Here is a 16,912-nt window from a genome sequence, read left to right on the forward strand (position 1 = left end):
TCACTGCAACCTCCACCTCCCGGGTTCAAGCAATTCTCCTGCCTCAGCCTCCCAAGTAGCTGGGACTATGGGCGCACACCACCACGCCCGGCTAATTTTTGTATTTTTAGTATTTTCTGGTGGGGGTCCAGGTTTCTGAAAACAACTCAGAGACGTATGTTAAGATGTTATCTTTCTTTAGTTTTCGTAGGAAACCAAATACATTAGGACTCCAATTTCCTTGGCTGTTGTTTTAAGCTACCATTACCTTCTTGTTGATCAAGTTGCTCATATACTTCTCAAGGCTAGCTAGATGCCTGGAATTTCCCTTGAAGGAAGTCAAGATTTTCCTTTATCTCCATACTGGCTGATGGGGACCGAGTAAGCCCGTAAGAGGGGTCCCTGCTCCATCTTAAGGAGCTGCTGGACTCTACAAGTGCCTAATAAACAGCTCTCGCCTGATCGACAAAGAACTGCTTGCTTTCTGCATGGCAATTCCAAAGTGAACAGACAATATCCTGTTTGGAAGACTGCCACTCTGATAGAAGCAGCATCAGGAAAACCTTTCTTTTGAGCTATTTATAACTAACAACAATTGACCAAGTATACTTTTGTGAGTGAAACTGACCTTTCTCCCTACAAGAATTCTCCAACATTTGGAAACTATTTGTGAGTATTTTCACTTATGGCAATATAATTATTGGCACAAGCTCAATCAGATTCGGTTTTCTTTCGTAACAGGAACCATTGGAGATGCTCGTTACTCTTTGAAGGCTTACAGCGGAATGAATTCAAATACGACTTATTTGAGGAATTGAAGTTGACTTTATGGAGCTGATAAGAATCTTCTTGGAAAAAAAAGACTGGGTATATTTTCTCTTTTATTTATTTATTTATTTTTTTTTTATTATACTTTAAGTTCTAGGGTACATGTGCATAACGTGCAGGTTTGTTACATATGTATACTTGTGCCATGTTGGTGTGCTGCACCCATGGCCAAGAGTAAGCAAGGGCAGCCGGCCTGAGGCCAGACATGAGATGAAGTCATCCATGCTGGACTTCTCTCATATTCATAATCTTTGCAACAGCAATTTCACCTGTATGAACTGGGTGAATTCCCCCATCTTCCTGAGATCCCCACATAACTTGAGGTTCCTGGGCCTGTCAGAAAGTGACATTCTTTACTTTCCTCAACCCAGTCTTTACTCAAGACTGGGTATATTTTCCATACACTTTCCTTTTAAGGTCCCTTACCTGTGGAAAGTAAAGAATGTCACTTTCTGACAGGCCCAGGAACCTCAAGTTATGTGGGGATCTCAGGAAGATGGGGGAATTCACCCAGTTCATACAGGTGAAATTGCTGTTGCAAAGATTATGAATATGAGAGAAGTCCAGCATGGCTGACTTCATCTCATGTCTGGCCTCAGGCCGGCTGTCCTTGCTTACTCTTGGCCATAGGCCAAGCTAGCCGTGGGAGGAATTTAGTTTATAGTTTAACTTTGAAGCAAGGATGATAATACTGTCTCCCTAAAATGAACCCCTTCCTTGCTCAGGGACTGAAACTACCTTTGTAAGACAAATGAAAGCCCACAAGATTAGGATTATGAGAGGGGCCTGAATTATGCTAAAATGCAGGTGTAGCTGACTGATAACCAGTATTGTCCCACAGCTTGCCTTTCTATAATCTCTTGCTCCTCAGGAGTCACATGGCCAGAGGTCCTGAGATTTCTGGTCCTGTGACCCCCACCCAGAGATGGACTTAGTGCATGAGGACCATCTTCCCCTATGATTTCATCCTCAAACAATCAGCAGCACCCATTCCCTAGCCCCCTGCCTGCCAAACTATCCATAAAAATCCTGGCCCCTGAGTTATTAGGGAGATTGATTAATAATCCCAGCCCTACCCCTTGGATTGCTCTGATTTAATTAAACCTCTACTGCAATACCATGGACTCAGTGAATTGGTTTTGTCTGTGCAATGGGCAAGAAGAACCCGTTGGGTGGTTATACAGGTACTACAAGCACAGTCTGATGGCAAATTATTGATTTTGCTTCCTGCCCTTGGTGTTTCTAAACATCTAGTCCAAAATTACTCGTGAAATGTCCAGCAAAGCCAATTTTAAAAGAGGCTATATGGCCAATCACTATTCTTTCTGCACATCATTGCAAATAATCAGGTTACGGCTGGGCACGGTGGCTCACGCCTGCAATCCCAGCACTTTGGGAGGCTGAGGCAGGTGGATCACCTGAGATCAGGAGTTCGAGACCAGCCTGGGCAACATGGTAAAAGCCTATCTCTACTAAAAATACAAAATTAACCGGGCATGGTGGCATGCACCTGTAATCCCAGCTACTTGGGAGGCTAAGGGAGGAGAGTCACTTGAACCTGGGAGGCAGAGATTGCAGCGAGTTGAGATCACACCACTGCACTCCAGCCTGGGCAGTAGAGTGAGACTCTGTCTCAAACAATAGTAATCAGACCAAGTATAATGAGATTAAAATTTATTTTGCAAATAAACTGGTCCTACTATAATTTATCTTTTGTAGAAATGTGGAAACTGAAGATAAAAAAATTAGGTTTTAGAAGAAAACTCTGGTACACCTGTTATTAGATTCTAGCCCTAAACATTGTTTTTGAGGTTTTTATTATTTACCTACAATTTGGACTAAATTCTGAATTATTTCCTGACTACAAGTATCCAAAGAATAAATGGGTTTTCATTTTCTTTATGATAGTTTTAGTTGGCTTCTAATGCAACAACAATTTTTATTGTATACTGTGTGCATTCTATTCCTACTATTCAAATTATTAATGTTATAGATCTTTCATTGTAGTACTTCTGAATTAACCAAAATCACAGTATTCTGAAGATGATTCTACAAAGCCTACTGTTTCCACAAAGCCTGCTGATGATTTCTACAAAGCCTGCTGTATTGTTGCTGTGGCCTCTGCTTTAAAAAGTAGAAAACACATTGATGCAACATGTTCACCCCAACCTCCTCCCTAAAGGCTCAGGGACCATCGCGGAAGAGGAAGGCGCGTGAGATTGTAAGAGCCAAATTAGGGGGATGGAGTGCGGAGGATAAGGACACTTCATCTTGGTTACTTACCTGCCAAATTGACCTCTGATGAAAGCCAGCTCCAGAAATGTGCCTACAGTTTCTACTTTCACCTAAACCCTGCCCTTAGTCAAATCCTTCTCTTCTTCTAAGCAATCAACTTCAATTCCTTGTATAACCCACAGTATAAAAGGGCTTTTATACCATTCTCTCCTATTGCATGTAAGCCTTGGGTCTGGGAGGTAACAGTGTGGGATTCACCATCTCATCTCCCTGCCACCCAAACATGCCTGTTCTTCCTTAAGCAATATTAAATTTTTGTACTTCAGGAATTTGATTTGTCAGCCTCTTTCTTCAGATGCTCAGCTTCTTTGGCCTTTGGGAGTAGTTTTGCATAGGCCTGTTCACAACAGGATGTTCTGGGGGGTTTGGGGGTGTTGTTTTGTTTTGTTTTGTGTTTTGTTTAGAGACAGGGTCTCACTCTGTCACCCAGGTTGGAGTGCAGTGGTGCAATCATGGCACACTGTAGCCTTAAACTCCTAGGCTCAGCAATCCTCCCACCTTGGCCTCCCAAAGTTCTGGGATTACAAGCATGAACCACCATGCCCAGCCCTGGTACTTTTCTTTAAAGACATTTACACCGTGTAGGAATTACTGTGGGTGCACTGCTCAGATCCCCTTCCCCAGGATGCTCATTCCTACCTCATAGATGATCTTTCTGCAGAGATTTGACCTCAGCTGAAGGGCAGTCACCTGGTCCAGGTGGTTGCTGTTCAGCTCCTTCCTGAGAACAGCCAACAGCCAGGGACGTGCTAGCACAGAGATCTAAGGGCGACCAAGGTGAGGCCACTTCTGTGCTGTGGTGCATGCTCCAGAGCCTCCCTGGGATCAGACTTGAGGGTCTCCAGCCAGATCTGGTCTTTGGTGCTTTCCTTGAGCTCCCCAGCACACTCCTGCCATGCACCTCTTTTTTTCTTTTTCTTTTTCTTTTTTTTTTTTTTTTTTTTTTTTTTTTTTTGAGGTTTCACTCTTCTTACCCAGGCTGGAATGCAATGGTGCAATCTCAGCTCACCGCAACCTCCGCCTCCTGGGTTCAAGTGATTCTCCTGCCTCAGCCTCCCAAGTAGCTGGGATTACAAGCATGCACCACCACGCCCAGCTAATTTTGTAGTTTTAGTAGAGACGGGGTTTCTCCATGTTGGTCAGGCTGGTCTTGAACTCCTGACCTCAGTTGATCCTCCCGCCTTGGCCTCTCACAGTGTTGGGATTACAGGCATGAGCCACTGTGCCTGGCCCAATGCACCTCTTGAATCACCTCCTCATGCTTTGCTTTTAGAGAACATGGTCCCCAACATGTGATGCCAGCAAAGACTCTAGAAAGCCAACCGTGATCATCACTTCTGGGTTTAGATGACTCCCCCAGCCCCCGCCACAAGATGGCAGTGACCACCTCATCACAGAGGTGCTGAGGGTCTGCAGTGTGCTGATGGTCTGCAGGGCATGTGTCTACTGGGAGGTCACTGATATTTCACCTGGAGTAAACAGAGGTGAGCTACAGATGTTCCATAGGCACATAGTCTCTGTGGTTTTGAACATCGTGGGGGAAATGAAAGTAATAGGAGTGTGGAGTTGAATGGCTACCAACAAGTGCTGCTGATGCATGGAAGAGAGAAAAGGACAGGCTCAGACCTATAGCTCAGCAATTTAAAGTATCTATGAGAGCCGCAAGGGATGTTCATCTCCTGAAGCCAAAGGACAGGTAGAGCTCAGGGCCAGGAACAAGACTTAATCACAAAAAGGCAAAACTTCAAAAAAGGTGGGGAAGGGCTGCACCTCACTCCACCATGGGTAGACAATAAAAGCTTCATATTTAGGACCCTTTCTGACCCAGTCCTATGCATGTCTTTTTCTCTTTCTTCTCTTTCCCTTCTTTCTTTCTTTCTTTCCTTCCTTTCTCTCTTTCTCTCTTTTTTTCTTTCTTTCGAGTTTCACTCTTGTTGCCCAGGCTGGAGTGCAATGGCACGATCTCGGCTCACCACAACCTCTGCTTCCCGGGTTCAAGCGATTCTCCTACCTCAAGCTCCCGAGTAGCTGGGATTACAGTCATGCACCACCATGCCTGGATAATTTTGTATTTTTAGTAGAGATGGCGTTTCTCCATGTTGGTCAGGCTGGTCTCGAACTCCTGACCTCAGGTGATCTGCCCGCCTCAGCCTCCCAAAGTGCTGGGATTACAGGTGTGAGCCACCACACCCGGCCTCCTAGGTATCCCTTTCTATTGCTTATTCTGATTTGCATCCTTTTGCTCTAATAAAACTTTAAAAAATAAGTATAGTACTATCCTGAGTTCTGTGAGACACAGTAGCAGACCATCCACCTTGAGAGGGTCATGGGAACCCCTGAATTTATAGCAAGTTGGTCAGAAATGTAGGTAGCCTGAGATCCTTAAATCTGGGGCTTACATATGATGTGCTCAGTCTTGTGATAGAATTTTTCCATAAAGAGCGGACTCCAAGCTAACTCTGGGTAATCTGGGTAATCTTTACTAGTTAGCATCAGAAGTGAATTGCACTGCAATACAGCAGTGAGGTAAAGGATCCAAAAGTTCAGAGATGGGCATTTTGGAATGTGGCTTTTTATTTTTTTGAGATGGAGTTTCACTCTGTCACCCAGGCTGGAGTGCAGTGGCACCATCTCGGCTCACTGCAACCTCCACCTCCCAGATGCAAGCGATTCTCCTTCCTCAGCCTCCTGGGTAGCTGGGATTACAGGCATGCACCACCACGCCCAGTTAATTTTTGTATTTTTGGTAGAGATGAGATTTCACCATATTGGTCAGGCTGGTCTCAAACTCTTGACCCCGAGATCCGCCCACCTCGGCCTCCCAAAGTGCTCAGATTACAGGTGTGAGCCACCGCGCCCGGCCAGAACGTGCCTTTTACAGAAGAAAATAACCCAGCAGCTGACTAGGATGATGAGGAGGGCTGGTGAGCACTGCAGTAGTGAGAGGGACATGAGCATCACTGAGATGCAAGTAATGGTCATTTTTCATAGGTCAAAGCTCAAAGCAGGGGACAGTTACAGGGCAGGGCTTCATAGTACCAGTGTGATGGAAGTGTCTGGGAGTGGCTGAGGCCAGCACTATGCCATGGGAAGCAAGGTGGGCCTGAGGAGGAGGCAGCAGCAGCAGCCTGCAGCAAGTGGGGCTGCCCTGCAGAGACCTGAGTCATATTATAGAGCACAGTGTCTGTAAGGCCAAGAAATGTGGACAGCCAAGTGTGTCAATTACTAGACATACTCAAGAGGGACAGGAAGGGCAGGGCACGGTGGCTCATGCCTTAATCCCAGCTACTCGGGAGACTGCGGAAGGAGAATCGCTAGAACCCAGGAGGCAGAGATTGCCATCAGCCCAGATCACACCACTGCACTCCAGTCTGTGCGACAGAAGCGAGATTCCATCTCAAAAAAAAGGAAAGAAAGAAAAAAGGAAAAAAGAAAAGCCTATGTATACTTCTCAAGAAAATACAAATAATCAAAACCAATATCACATGCCTGGGCACAAATTTCATATATATAACAGATTTAAGCATATAAGGCTGATCATCCTCTCATATCTCAATATTTTTTGGTGTTCCATTTTTTTTAACTAAAAGAAGTTAATGCCAATTATACATTTTTTTTTTTTTTTTTTTTTTTTTTTTGAGATGGATCTCACTTCTTCACCCAGGGTGGAGTGCAATGGTGTGATCTTGGCTCACTGCAAAGTCTGCCTCCTGGGTTCAAGCAATTATCCTGCCTCAGCCTCCCAAGTAGCTGAGATTACAGGAGTGTGCCACCACACCTAGCTAATTTTTGTATTTTTAGTGGAGACGGGGTTTCACCATATTGGCCAGGCTGGTCTCGAACTCTTGACCTCAAATAATCTGCCTGCCTCAGCCTCTCAAGTTTCTGGGATGGTAGTCGTGAGCCACTGCGCCCCGCCTATGTATGATTTTTTTTTAAATTTATTTTCAGGCCGGGCGCGGTGGCTCAAGCCTGTAATCCCAGCACTTTGGGAGGCCGAGACGGGCGGATCACAAGGTCAGGAGATCGAGACCATCCTGGCGAACACAGTGAAACCCCGTCTCTACTAAAAAAATACAAAAAACTAGCCGGGCGAGGTGGTGGGCGCCTGTAGTCCCAGCTACTCGGGAGGCTGAGGCAGGAGAATGGCGTGAACCCGGGAGGCGGAGCTTGCAGTGAGCTGAGATCCGGCCACTGCACTCCAGCCTGGGCGACAGAGCAAGACTCCGCCTCAAAAAAAAATAAATAAATAAATAAATAAAATAATAAAATTTATTTTCATAGGTTTTTGGGGAACAGGTGGTATTTTGTTGCATGAGTAATTTCTTTAGTGGCGATTTGTGAGATTTTGGTGCACCCATCACCCGAGAAGTATACACTGAACCCAATTTGTGGTCTTTTATCCCTCACTCCCTTCCCACCCTATCCCCCTGAGTCCCCAAAGTCCATTGTATCATTCTTATGCCTTTGCCTCTTCAGAGCTTAGCTCTTGAACCCTTACTTTCTGTTTGGGGGAAAAGACATGTCATCTATAAGTAGATACTGTGTAAACATTCCATTGCATGAATATCTCATAACTTATTTATTATTTGTGTTTGGTTATTTGCTGCTATGTAACAACCCCACTCCCAACTAAATGGTGTGACGATGCCATGGTTCTGTGGATCAAAAATTCTGAGAAGTCAAAACCAAGGAGTTTTGTCTCTGCTCCATGATGCCGGAGCCTCCGCAGGGGTGAGGCAAATGGCTCAGGGTAACTGAAAAGCTCAGGGTTGGAACAGCTGGGGATGAGGCCTCTATGTATAAGATGATTCTTCACTCACAGGTCTGAAACTATGGTGGGGACAATCAGAAGGCTTGGCTCAGCTGCGACGGTCGCCTGAGTCCTACACATGACCTCTCCAACGTGGTGATCCTGAAGCAGTTGGGTCTCTTACACAGCAGCTCTTTTTTTTTTTTTTTTTTTTTTTTTTTTGAGATGAAGTCTTGCTCTGTAACCCCCAGGCTGGAGTGCAGTGGCGCGATCTTGGCCCACTACAGCCTCTGCCTACCAGGTTAGGTTCAAATGATTCTTCTGCCTCAGCCTCCCAAGTAGCTGAGATTGCAGGCACACGCCACCAAGCCCAGCTAATTTTTGTATTTTTAGTAGAGACGGGGTTTCACCTTGTTGGCCAGGCTGGTCTTGAACTCTTGATCTCAGGTGATCCGCCCACCTCTGCCTCCCAAAGTGCTGGGATTACAGGCGTGGGACACTGTGCCTGGCCAAAGCTCACACTTTTTATGATTCAGCCTTAGATGTCACATCGGGTCACTTTCCCCACACTTGTTAGTGTTAGAAATCACAAGCCCACCCATACTCAGGGGTCTTGGCACACAGACCCCACTCTCAATGGAAGGGGTGGGAACACCACCATTCTCCTGCTGATGGGCATTTGGGTAACTTCCTGTTTGAAGCTATTAAGATCGGGCTGTGTGGCCGGGCACGGTGTCTCACACCTGTAATCCCAGCACTCTGGGAGGCCGAGGCAGACGCATCACGAAGACAGGAGATCGAGACCATCCTGGCTAACACGATGAAATCCCGTCTCTACTAAAAATGCAAAAAAAAAAAGAAAAAGAAAAAGAAAAAGAAAAAAATTAGCCGGGCGTGGTGGCGGGCGCCTGTAGTCCCAGTTACTCGGGAGGCTGAGGCAGGAGAATGGTGCTAACCCGGGAGGCGGAGCTTGCAGTGAGCCGAGATGGCGCCATTGCACGCAGCCTGGGCGACAGAGCAAGAATCCATCTCAAAAAAAAAAAAAAAAAACAAAAAAAAAAAAAAAAACTGGGCTGCTGTAACTATTCTAGTAGGTGTCTTTGGTGAGCACCTACACGTGTTTCTCTTTAGTATATGCTCAGGAAGGGAACTGCTGGCTCCTAGATACTGTATGTTCAGGGTCACACACATTTCCGCAGAGTTTTCCAAAGCACTTGTACCAGCGCATACTCCCAGCACCTGTGTGACTGCTCCAGCCGTCCCACAGTCTCATCAGTTCAATTGCTGATATTTTCATTTTAGCTTAAGTTATATTTAATAGGAAAATTACCATTGCCTCTGCGCCTCCTTCCTGCCTGTAGGAGTTTCTCACAGCTGTTGCTACAAGTGGTCACAAATTTGTTACTTAAACCCACAAGAAATGATGTTCTTGTGGTTTTGGAGTCAGAAGTGTCAACGGATGGTGCCGGCAGGGTTGTGCTGAACTGGAGGCCTCAGGGGAGCATCTGTGCTGCTTCTCCACCTTCTAGAGGCTGCTGCCTCCCTTGCTCCAGCCCCTTCCTGACACCACTCACCCTCTTACTTCTGTTATCACATCCTCCCCCCTTCTCTGTGTTCAGGGCTCCCTCTGTCTCTCTCTTGCAAATACACTTGGGATTCCATCGAGGGTCACCCACATAACCCAGGAGAATTTCCCCACCTCAATATTCTTAACTTCATCCCATCTGCAAAGCCCTTTTGGCATAAAAGTTACCATTCACAGGTTCCAGGGATTGTGACATGGGTAGCTTTAGGAGTGATTATTCAGCCCATAACACTGCCTGTCTCCTGCTCACCAGAACTTGGCGTTTCTGTCTCAACAGGAGCCCCCTGTGTGGGAATAGCCTGTCTCAACGACGCCAGCTATAGGGACCTGCTTCCTCAAAGGACCTCACAGTCCCGTCCCACTACTCTGTGTACAGTCTGCCTTGGCTGGAGGGGCTGCAGCGGTGTGTCTTGGCGCCACCTTGTGGAGACAGGGCATCACAGCAGGTTGGAGCCCAGTAGAAGCACAACCAAGCCCCACGGGTAGTGTTTAAAATTTTCTGGCCGGGCGCTGTGGCTCACGCCTGTAATTCGTGCACTTTGGGAGGCCGAGGCGGGTGGATCACAGGAGCACAGGAGTTTAAGACCAGCCTGGCCAACATGGTGAAACCCCATCTCTACTAAAAAATACAAAAAAATTAGCCGGACATGTGGTGTACGTCTGTAATCCCAGCTACTCGGGAGGCTGAGGCACGAGAATCGCTGCAACCCGGGAGGCAGAGGCTGCAGTGAGCCAAGATCACGCCACTGCACTCTAGCCTGGGCGACATAGCGAGACTCTGTCTCAAAAAAAAAAAAAAAAAGAGAGAGAGAGAGAAGAGAAAACAACGGCGAATTTGTTTCTGTTTGAGCTGAGATCTTCTCCTGACTTCGGATAGTTGCCCTCCTGGTTATGAAACCTTCAAACTTGAACTGAATACACCACCAACTTTCCCAGTTTCCAGCTTGCAAATGGCAGATCGTGAGAATTCTCAGCTTCCATAATTACATGAGCCAATTTAAATATACAAATTGGGTTCTCCAGAAAAACAGAATAAATTATATAGATACCTAACGTATATGTATATATACCTAAATTATACGTAAAATTAAATTATACTTTAAATTAAATTATACGTATAATTATATATATAATTTATTCTGTTTTTCTGGAGAACCCTTACTGATACAAATGTTGAGCATCTTTTCATCTGCTTATTGACTTAATAACGTGTGTATCTTCTTTGGGGAAATGACTATTCAAGTTCTTTGCCTATTTTGTAACTGAACTATTAATATTTTTCTGTATATTGTTGAGTTGTAAAAGTTCCTTATATATTCTAGATATTAGAGCCTTATCAGATATATTTCTGCAACTATTTTCTCCTAACGTATAGGTTGTCTTTTTCTTTCTTTTCTTTTCTCTTTTTTTTTTTTTTTTCATTGAGACAGTCTCACTCTGTCACCCAGGCTGGAGTGCAGTGTGGCATGATCTCGACTCACTGCAGACTCGACCTCCCAGGCTCAAGCAATTCTCCCACTTCAGCCTCCTGAGTAGCTGAGGTTACAGGCACTTGCCATCGCACCCAGCTAATTTTTGTATTTTTTAGTAGAGCCGAGGTTTCGCCATGTTGCCTAGGTTGGTCTTGAACTCCCTGACTCAAAGCGATCTGTCAGCCTCGGTCTCCCTAAGTGCTGGAAGTGTGAGCCACAGTGCCCGGCAATCTATTTTCAATAGTGTTTTTTTGATGTATACATAGGTTTGGAATTTTGATAATGTTCAATTCATCCATTTTTTTTTTTTTTTTTTTTTTTTTTTGGTTCTTTCTACTGGACCACCACTCTTGAGCCCTCTAATCCAACCTCCACTTGGCAGCCAGAGGGAGCTCTCTAAATGTAATTACTGTTTCCCTGCTCCACCTGCTCAAAACCGTGTCACATTTGTGATTTAGAAGAGTATTTCTCAAACCTAATTTGCAAAGGAAGCAGCTGGAACTCTTCTTATGCACAGAATCTGATTTGGTTGGTCTGGCATGGGTCTGGGAGTGAGCACATCTACCAAGCGGCTGCTGGGTAGCTTGCGCTTTCCACTGATGATCTCAGCAGTGTTTCCTGTCCCACATGCTCCTCCAGAACATTGTACTCGCCTATGAAAAGGTGGAGTCCATTTCCCCTTCCTTTATTTATTTTTTTGAGATGAAGTTTCACTCTCGTTGCCCAGGCTGGAGTGCAATGGCACTATCTCGGCTCACCACAACCTCCGCCTCCTGGGTTCAAGCAATTCTCCAACCTCAGCCTCCTGAGTAGCTGGAATGACCGACATGTGCCACCATGCCCAGCTAATTTTGTATTTTTAGTAGAGATGGGGTTTCTCCATGTTGGTCAGGCTGGTCTCGAACTCCCGACCTCAGGTGATCCGCCTCCCTTGGCCTCCCAAAGTGCTGGGATTACAGGCGTGAGCCACCGCACCCATTTATTTCCCCTTCCTTTGAACCTGATCAGGACTTTGCAATGGCATCAACATGGTGAGAGTGACCCTGCATGGCTTATGAGGCTGGCTTCTGACTGGCTCCCTCTCAGGATACATGCCCTTGGAACCCATTCTCTAAGCTCCTTGCGAACCCAACCTAGCCCATATGGAGACAAGACAAGAAGAGAAACAGAGGCCCCCTAGCCCTCAGCCAGCATCAACTGCCAGACAGGAGAGCAAATGCGCCTTCAGTGATTCTAGCTGAAGCCTCAGACCGCGTGGAGCAGAGATGAGCAAAATGCACACTGTCACTGCTTTGAAACAACAATGTTTGGGGGCTGTTTGTTATGTAGCAATAGACAGCTGTAACAATGCTGTTACTGCTGTGTTCCATGAATGACTGCACTTTGAGTAGCAGGGGGCTAGATCACTAGATAACCCCCATGGCTTCTGCATATGCTATTTTTCTACTTTTATATTCTTTTCTTTCACTTTTTTTTTTTTTTTTTTTTTTTTTGAGACAGAGTCTCACTCTGTTGCCCAGGCTGGAGTGTAGTGACACAATCTTGGTGGACTGCAACCTCCACTTCCCAGGTTCAAGCAATTATTGTGCCTCAGAATCCTGAGTAGCTGGGACTATAGACATGCACTGCCACACCTGGCTAATTTCTGTATTTTTAGTAGAGACGGGGTTTTGCCATGTTGGCCAGGCTGATCTCAAACTCCTGATCTCAGGTGATCCACCCGCCTTGGCCTCCCAAAGTGCTGGGATTACAGGCGTGAGCCACCATGTCTGGCCCCATTCACTTTCTTTACTTGGCTCATTTTTCCTTGTTGCCTCAGTTCTCCTCTAAGATCACTTTCCTGACATTTCAGCCTGGGCCTGTTGCCTTCTCTGGGTCCCCTCAGCCTCCTGCGCCTCCGCCATCTCAGCCCTGATCCCTCAGATTATACTTCCTCTGTCCCCACTCTGACCATCTTGGCTGTCCCTGGGTAGGGATGGGTATCTTCTCCCACTGGTCTGGGAGACCCAGTCTGCCTGGTGCAGACTTGGTCACTGCTCAAGCTCAGTTAGTGGGGTGCTGAGGACAGCACTGGTGGGGCTGGCCCCCTTCACCCAAACTCCCACTCTCTTCCATAGATTTCACCTCTGTGGCCCAGGCCATGGCTTAGGGCAACTCTGCTTAAACATCAAGTCCATCCTCCATTCTGTTCTTGAATAGGGAGCACCTGTTACACCAGCCTCTCCCTTGTACCCTCCACTCACATCTTTCTCCCCAAGAGACACAGGACCCTGGCACTTGTGAAGCATGACCCAGACCCTGGGGCCGTGACATCCAACATCCTCATTCCCTATACTCCTACTGTCTAGATGTAGCTGCCAAGAGACCCCCCAGACTCCCCGGGCCTCTGTCTAGAGTGCCAAGAGAAGGCGAGAACGCCGTGCCACTTGCATGCTCTGTGGGGTGTCCTTCTCCCTTCCCTGGCTGCTGGGCGTGACTTCAATGTTCTCCCCAACCCCCAAACACCAGTACTGACACCAGCTGCAGACCTGGCTCAGGTTAGCAAATGAGGACCAGGCTGGGAATGAAGCCTGAATCCCTAAACCCCAGTCCTGCACCCCACCCCAATCCTGGGGTCTCCACTGGACAAAAGGAAGCAGCTTGGTTTTCCGTTGTTGTTTTGAGATAGAGTATCTCTCTGGCTCCCAGATGGGAGTGCAGCGGTGTGATCTTGGCTCACTGCAGTCTCCGCCTCCCGGGTTCAAGCAACGCTCATGTCTCAGCCTCCCCAGTAGCTGGGATTACAGGTGTGCGCCATCACACCCAGCTAATTTTTGTATTTTTAGTAGGGACGGGGTTTCACCATGTTAGCCAGGCTGGTCTCAAACTCCTGACCTCAAGTGATTTGAGGCTTTTCCCCAGCCTCGGCCTCCCAAAGTGGAAGCGGCTTATTTTTAAGGAGAAAACTCCCATGGAAAGGAATCAGCACCTCCTCTGTCAACATTTCACTTCTCTGAAAAGACCCGCACTTCCAACTACAAAGTGCTTTGTAAACACAAGAATGAAGCTGGGGGAGGTGGCTCATGCCTGTAATCCCAGCACTTTGGGAAGCTGAGGTGGGCAGATCACGAGGTCAGGAGTTTGAGACCAGCCTGACCAATATGCTGAAACCCCGTCTCTACTAAAAACACAAAAATTAGTTAGGTGTGGTGGCGCGTGCCTGTAATCCCAGCTACTCAGGAGGCTGAGGCAGGAGAATGGCTTGAACCCAGGAGTGGAGGTTGCAATGAGCCGAGATCATGCCACTGCACTGTAGCCTGGGCAACGGAGCGAAACTCCATTTCAAAAAAAAAAAAAAGAATGAGAACACATGGACACAGTGAGGGGAACAGCACACACAACAAAATTTAAAAACAGGTGAAAATAATTTTAGTAATATTTTTACTACTACTGATATGATCAAAATATTATTATTTCAACAAATAATCTAAACATGATTGAGATGTCTTGTGTTATTTTCATCATACTAAGCCTTTAATATTTGGTGTGTATTTTACACTCACAGCACATCTCAATTTGGACTCCCCATGTTTCAAGCGCTAAATAGCTGTGTGTGTCCGCTGTCCATCTACCATACTGGACAGCGTTGATCTGAAATCCCATCTGTATGCATCACCATCATATTTGCAGAGACCCCATCTCAGCAGCACAGCTGAGGCTCATCCGCAAAAGCACCTGCAACTTCTCTACAACCTCCCACATCACCTCCAAACACATCCTCATGTCATCTGCCAACACACCCGTAGCTCACAGGCCAATGTCTAAATCTCATTGCAGGCATCTTCAGAGAAAGCACTTACTAAAGGGGTAAACTTGATTCCACATCTGATTTGACCTGCAAATCTTCCCTCCCCTTTGCATACATTTGCATCTAATTTGTATGTCAACCTAAATGCACTGGCAGAGCCTCAGATCATCATCTCAAAGTCAGGGGGGTGTGGGGCTGGGAAGGCCTCCAGGTGTTCCTCCTTCTGCTTCCACTGGGGCTCTTGATCCTCCTCCTCTTCCTCGCTGCTCTCCTCCTCCTCCTCCAATATGGTGACCAGTTCCTCCTGCAGCACCCCCATCTCCAGCCCCAGGCTGCACAGCTGTCCCAGCAGCTGGACATCAACTCGGCGCAGGTTCTCCTGCCGGTAAGAAGGGGACGTCACAGGGATGCCACCCCAGAGAGCAAGGGTCTCGCCAGGACCTGGATGAGAGCAGGTCCCAACTCATGTCCTGGCCATGGTGCCTGGGCAGGGTCCCCACTGTGCCCGCGGATCCTAACTGCCTTCCTGCTTCTCAGAGTGTATCTTGATCTCTAACTCTGTCTCTGTCTTTATCTCTCCATTTCATTGTCCTGACTTCTCTCTCTGTTTCTCAGTAATATGTCTCCTCCCTCTCTTAGCTATCTCTGTCCCTGTTTCCCTTTGTCTGTCTCTGTCCCCATTTATTTTTTGTCTCTCCATGCCCCTGTCTGTCTCTGTTTTGCTAGTTCTCTGCCCCTGCCTTTGGCTCTCTTTCTCTCGCTCGCCCTGTCTCCGCCCTCCTCAACTTTCTCAAATTCAGTCTGAGTCCCTCTGTCTCTGTTCCTGCTCTCAGTCTCTGCTTCCCAACTCTGTCCCTCTCTTTTGGGATCTCCCTGTCCCACCTCTGTTCCCGTCCCTCACTATATGTCTGTCTTTCTGTGTCTGTACATGCCTCTCACGTCTCTGCTTCTGTCTCTCAGATTCTGTCTTTCAATCTCTGGCCCTCTCTATTTTCGTTCATTTCCATTCATTCTCATTTACTCTTTCTCTCTCTCTTTCCCTTCCAAACCCCTCACTCACCAGCTCCTCCCTGATCCACAGCAGACTATTCCAGGCACCTCCAGTGTCTGCCCCTGCAGTCCTTAGAGTCTGACCAGGGATTTCCACTGGGGGGACCTCCCTCAGGGCCTGGGGGGGTGGGCCCAGCTCCGGAGGCACCAGTCCAGCCTGACCCAGCCGCCTCCACAGCTCCATGGTCTCTGAGCTATGGCTGCCAGGAGCAGGAAGTAGCAAGGTCCAGGGTGGCCCAGTCCCCCGGGGAGCTTGTGCGTGGTGGAGAGTAAAGGGCAGAGGGAGTGGGACAGGGGTTCCTGGCAAAGGTATCCCAAAGTCCACTCTTCAGAGAAAATCAGCTGGCCTTGTGCTTTTGTTTTTCCTTCTGAAGTCTAACCTCAACTCTGCTCAAAGGGTTCAAACACAGCCTCTTGCAGAGGTCAAACTCTGCCCCTCCCTGCCTATCTCAGGTCTGACCCCTCAGGGGCGCTCAGTGTCTGTAGATGTCTGGCACCCTCTGTCCTTCCACCTGCCCCCCACCACCTCTCCAGCCTCTCCTCAGCCTCCATTTGACCTCTGGCTTCCCCATAGCTTGGTCCTTGTTTGTCCTCTCAGCGCAGGTCATCCCAGGGCTTTCCCACCAGTGTGCCTTTGGGGGCAGGAATGGCTCCCAGGGGCACCAATAGAGCAATCCCTCAGCTGGAGTGCCTATGTCCAGGCTGCTGGCCTAGGGCCGAGCAGCCACTTCTGCTGACCCTGGACTTGCCTATGGGTATATCATCCTTGCTGAGGGTGGGGCTTCTGCTGTGGAAAAGTCTGGGAAGCATTGCAGGCCTCTCTGGGCCTTGAACCCTTCCTTCAGACCCAAGGTGCTAATATACATATATAATGGTAGATCACGAGGTCAGGAGATCTAGACCATCCTGGCAACAGGGTGAAACCCCGTCTCCAGTAAAATACAAAAAATTAGCCAGGCATGCTGGTGCATGCCTGTAGTCCCAGCTACTCTGGAGGAGGCAGCAGAATAGCTTGAACCCGGGAGGCAGAGATTGCGCAAAGCCGAGATCACGCTACTGCACTCCAGCCTGGCGACAGAGCGAGACTCCATCTCAAAATAAATAAATGAATTAATTAATTAAATTATATATATAATTTTTTTTTTTTTTGAGATGGAGTCTCA

General features: G+C 47.3%; 1 protein-coding gene and 1 long non-coding RNA gene across 5 annotated transcripts in view; one reads left to right on the forward strand and one right to left on the reverse strand.

Annotated features, from left to right (window-relative positions):
- Positions 1–843, forward strand: part of LOC115892256 — an 88,669-nt gene extending 87,826 nt beyond the window's left edge. For all 4 annotated transcript variants that reach the window (XR_004052149.1, XR_004052148.1, XR_004052150.1 and 1 more), the window contains one exon: positions 721–843. This is a non-coding gene — a long non-coding RNA (uncharacterized LOC115892256). The remainder of the gene's footprint in view (positions 1–720) is intronic.
- A 13,472-nt stretch (positions 844–14,315) lies between these two features.
- ERICH4 (glutamate rich 4) lies at positions 14,316–15,941 on the reverse strand. The gene is made up of 2 exons (XM_010380791.2): positions 15,760–15,941; positions 14,316–15,078 (listed from the first exon to the last, which is right to left on the reverse strand). The coding sequence occupies exons 1-2, from the start codon at positions 15,931–15,933 to the stop codon at positions 14,860–14,862; spliced, it is 393 nt and encodes a 130-aa protein (XP_010379093.1). The 5' UTR covers positions 15,934–15,941; the 3' UTR covers positions 14,316–14,859.
- Between the last annotated feature and the right edge of the window lie 971 nt (positions 15,942–16,912).

This window comes from Rhinopithecus roxellana, chromosome 12, assembly GCF_007565055.1.
Source record: "Rhinopithecus roxellana isolate Shanxi Qingling chromosome 12, ASM756505v1, whole genome shotgun sequence".
In the NCBI taxonomy this organism is placed as follows: domain Eukaryota; kingdom Metazoa; phylum Chordata; class Mammalia; order Primates; family Cercopithecidae; genus Rhinopithecus; species Rhinopithecus roxellana.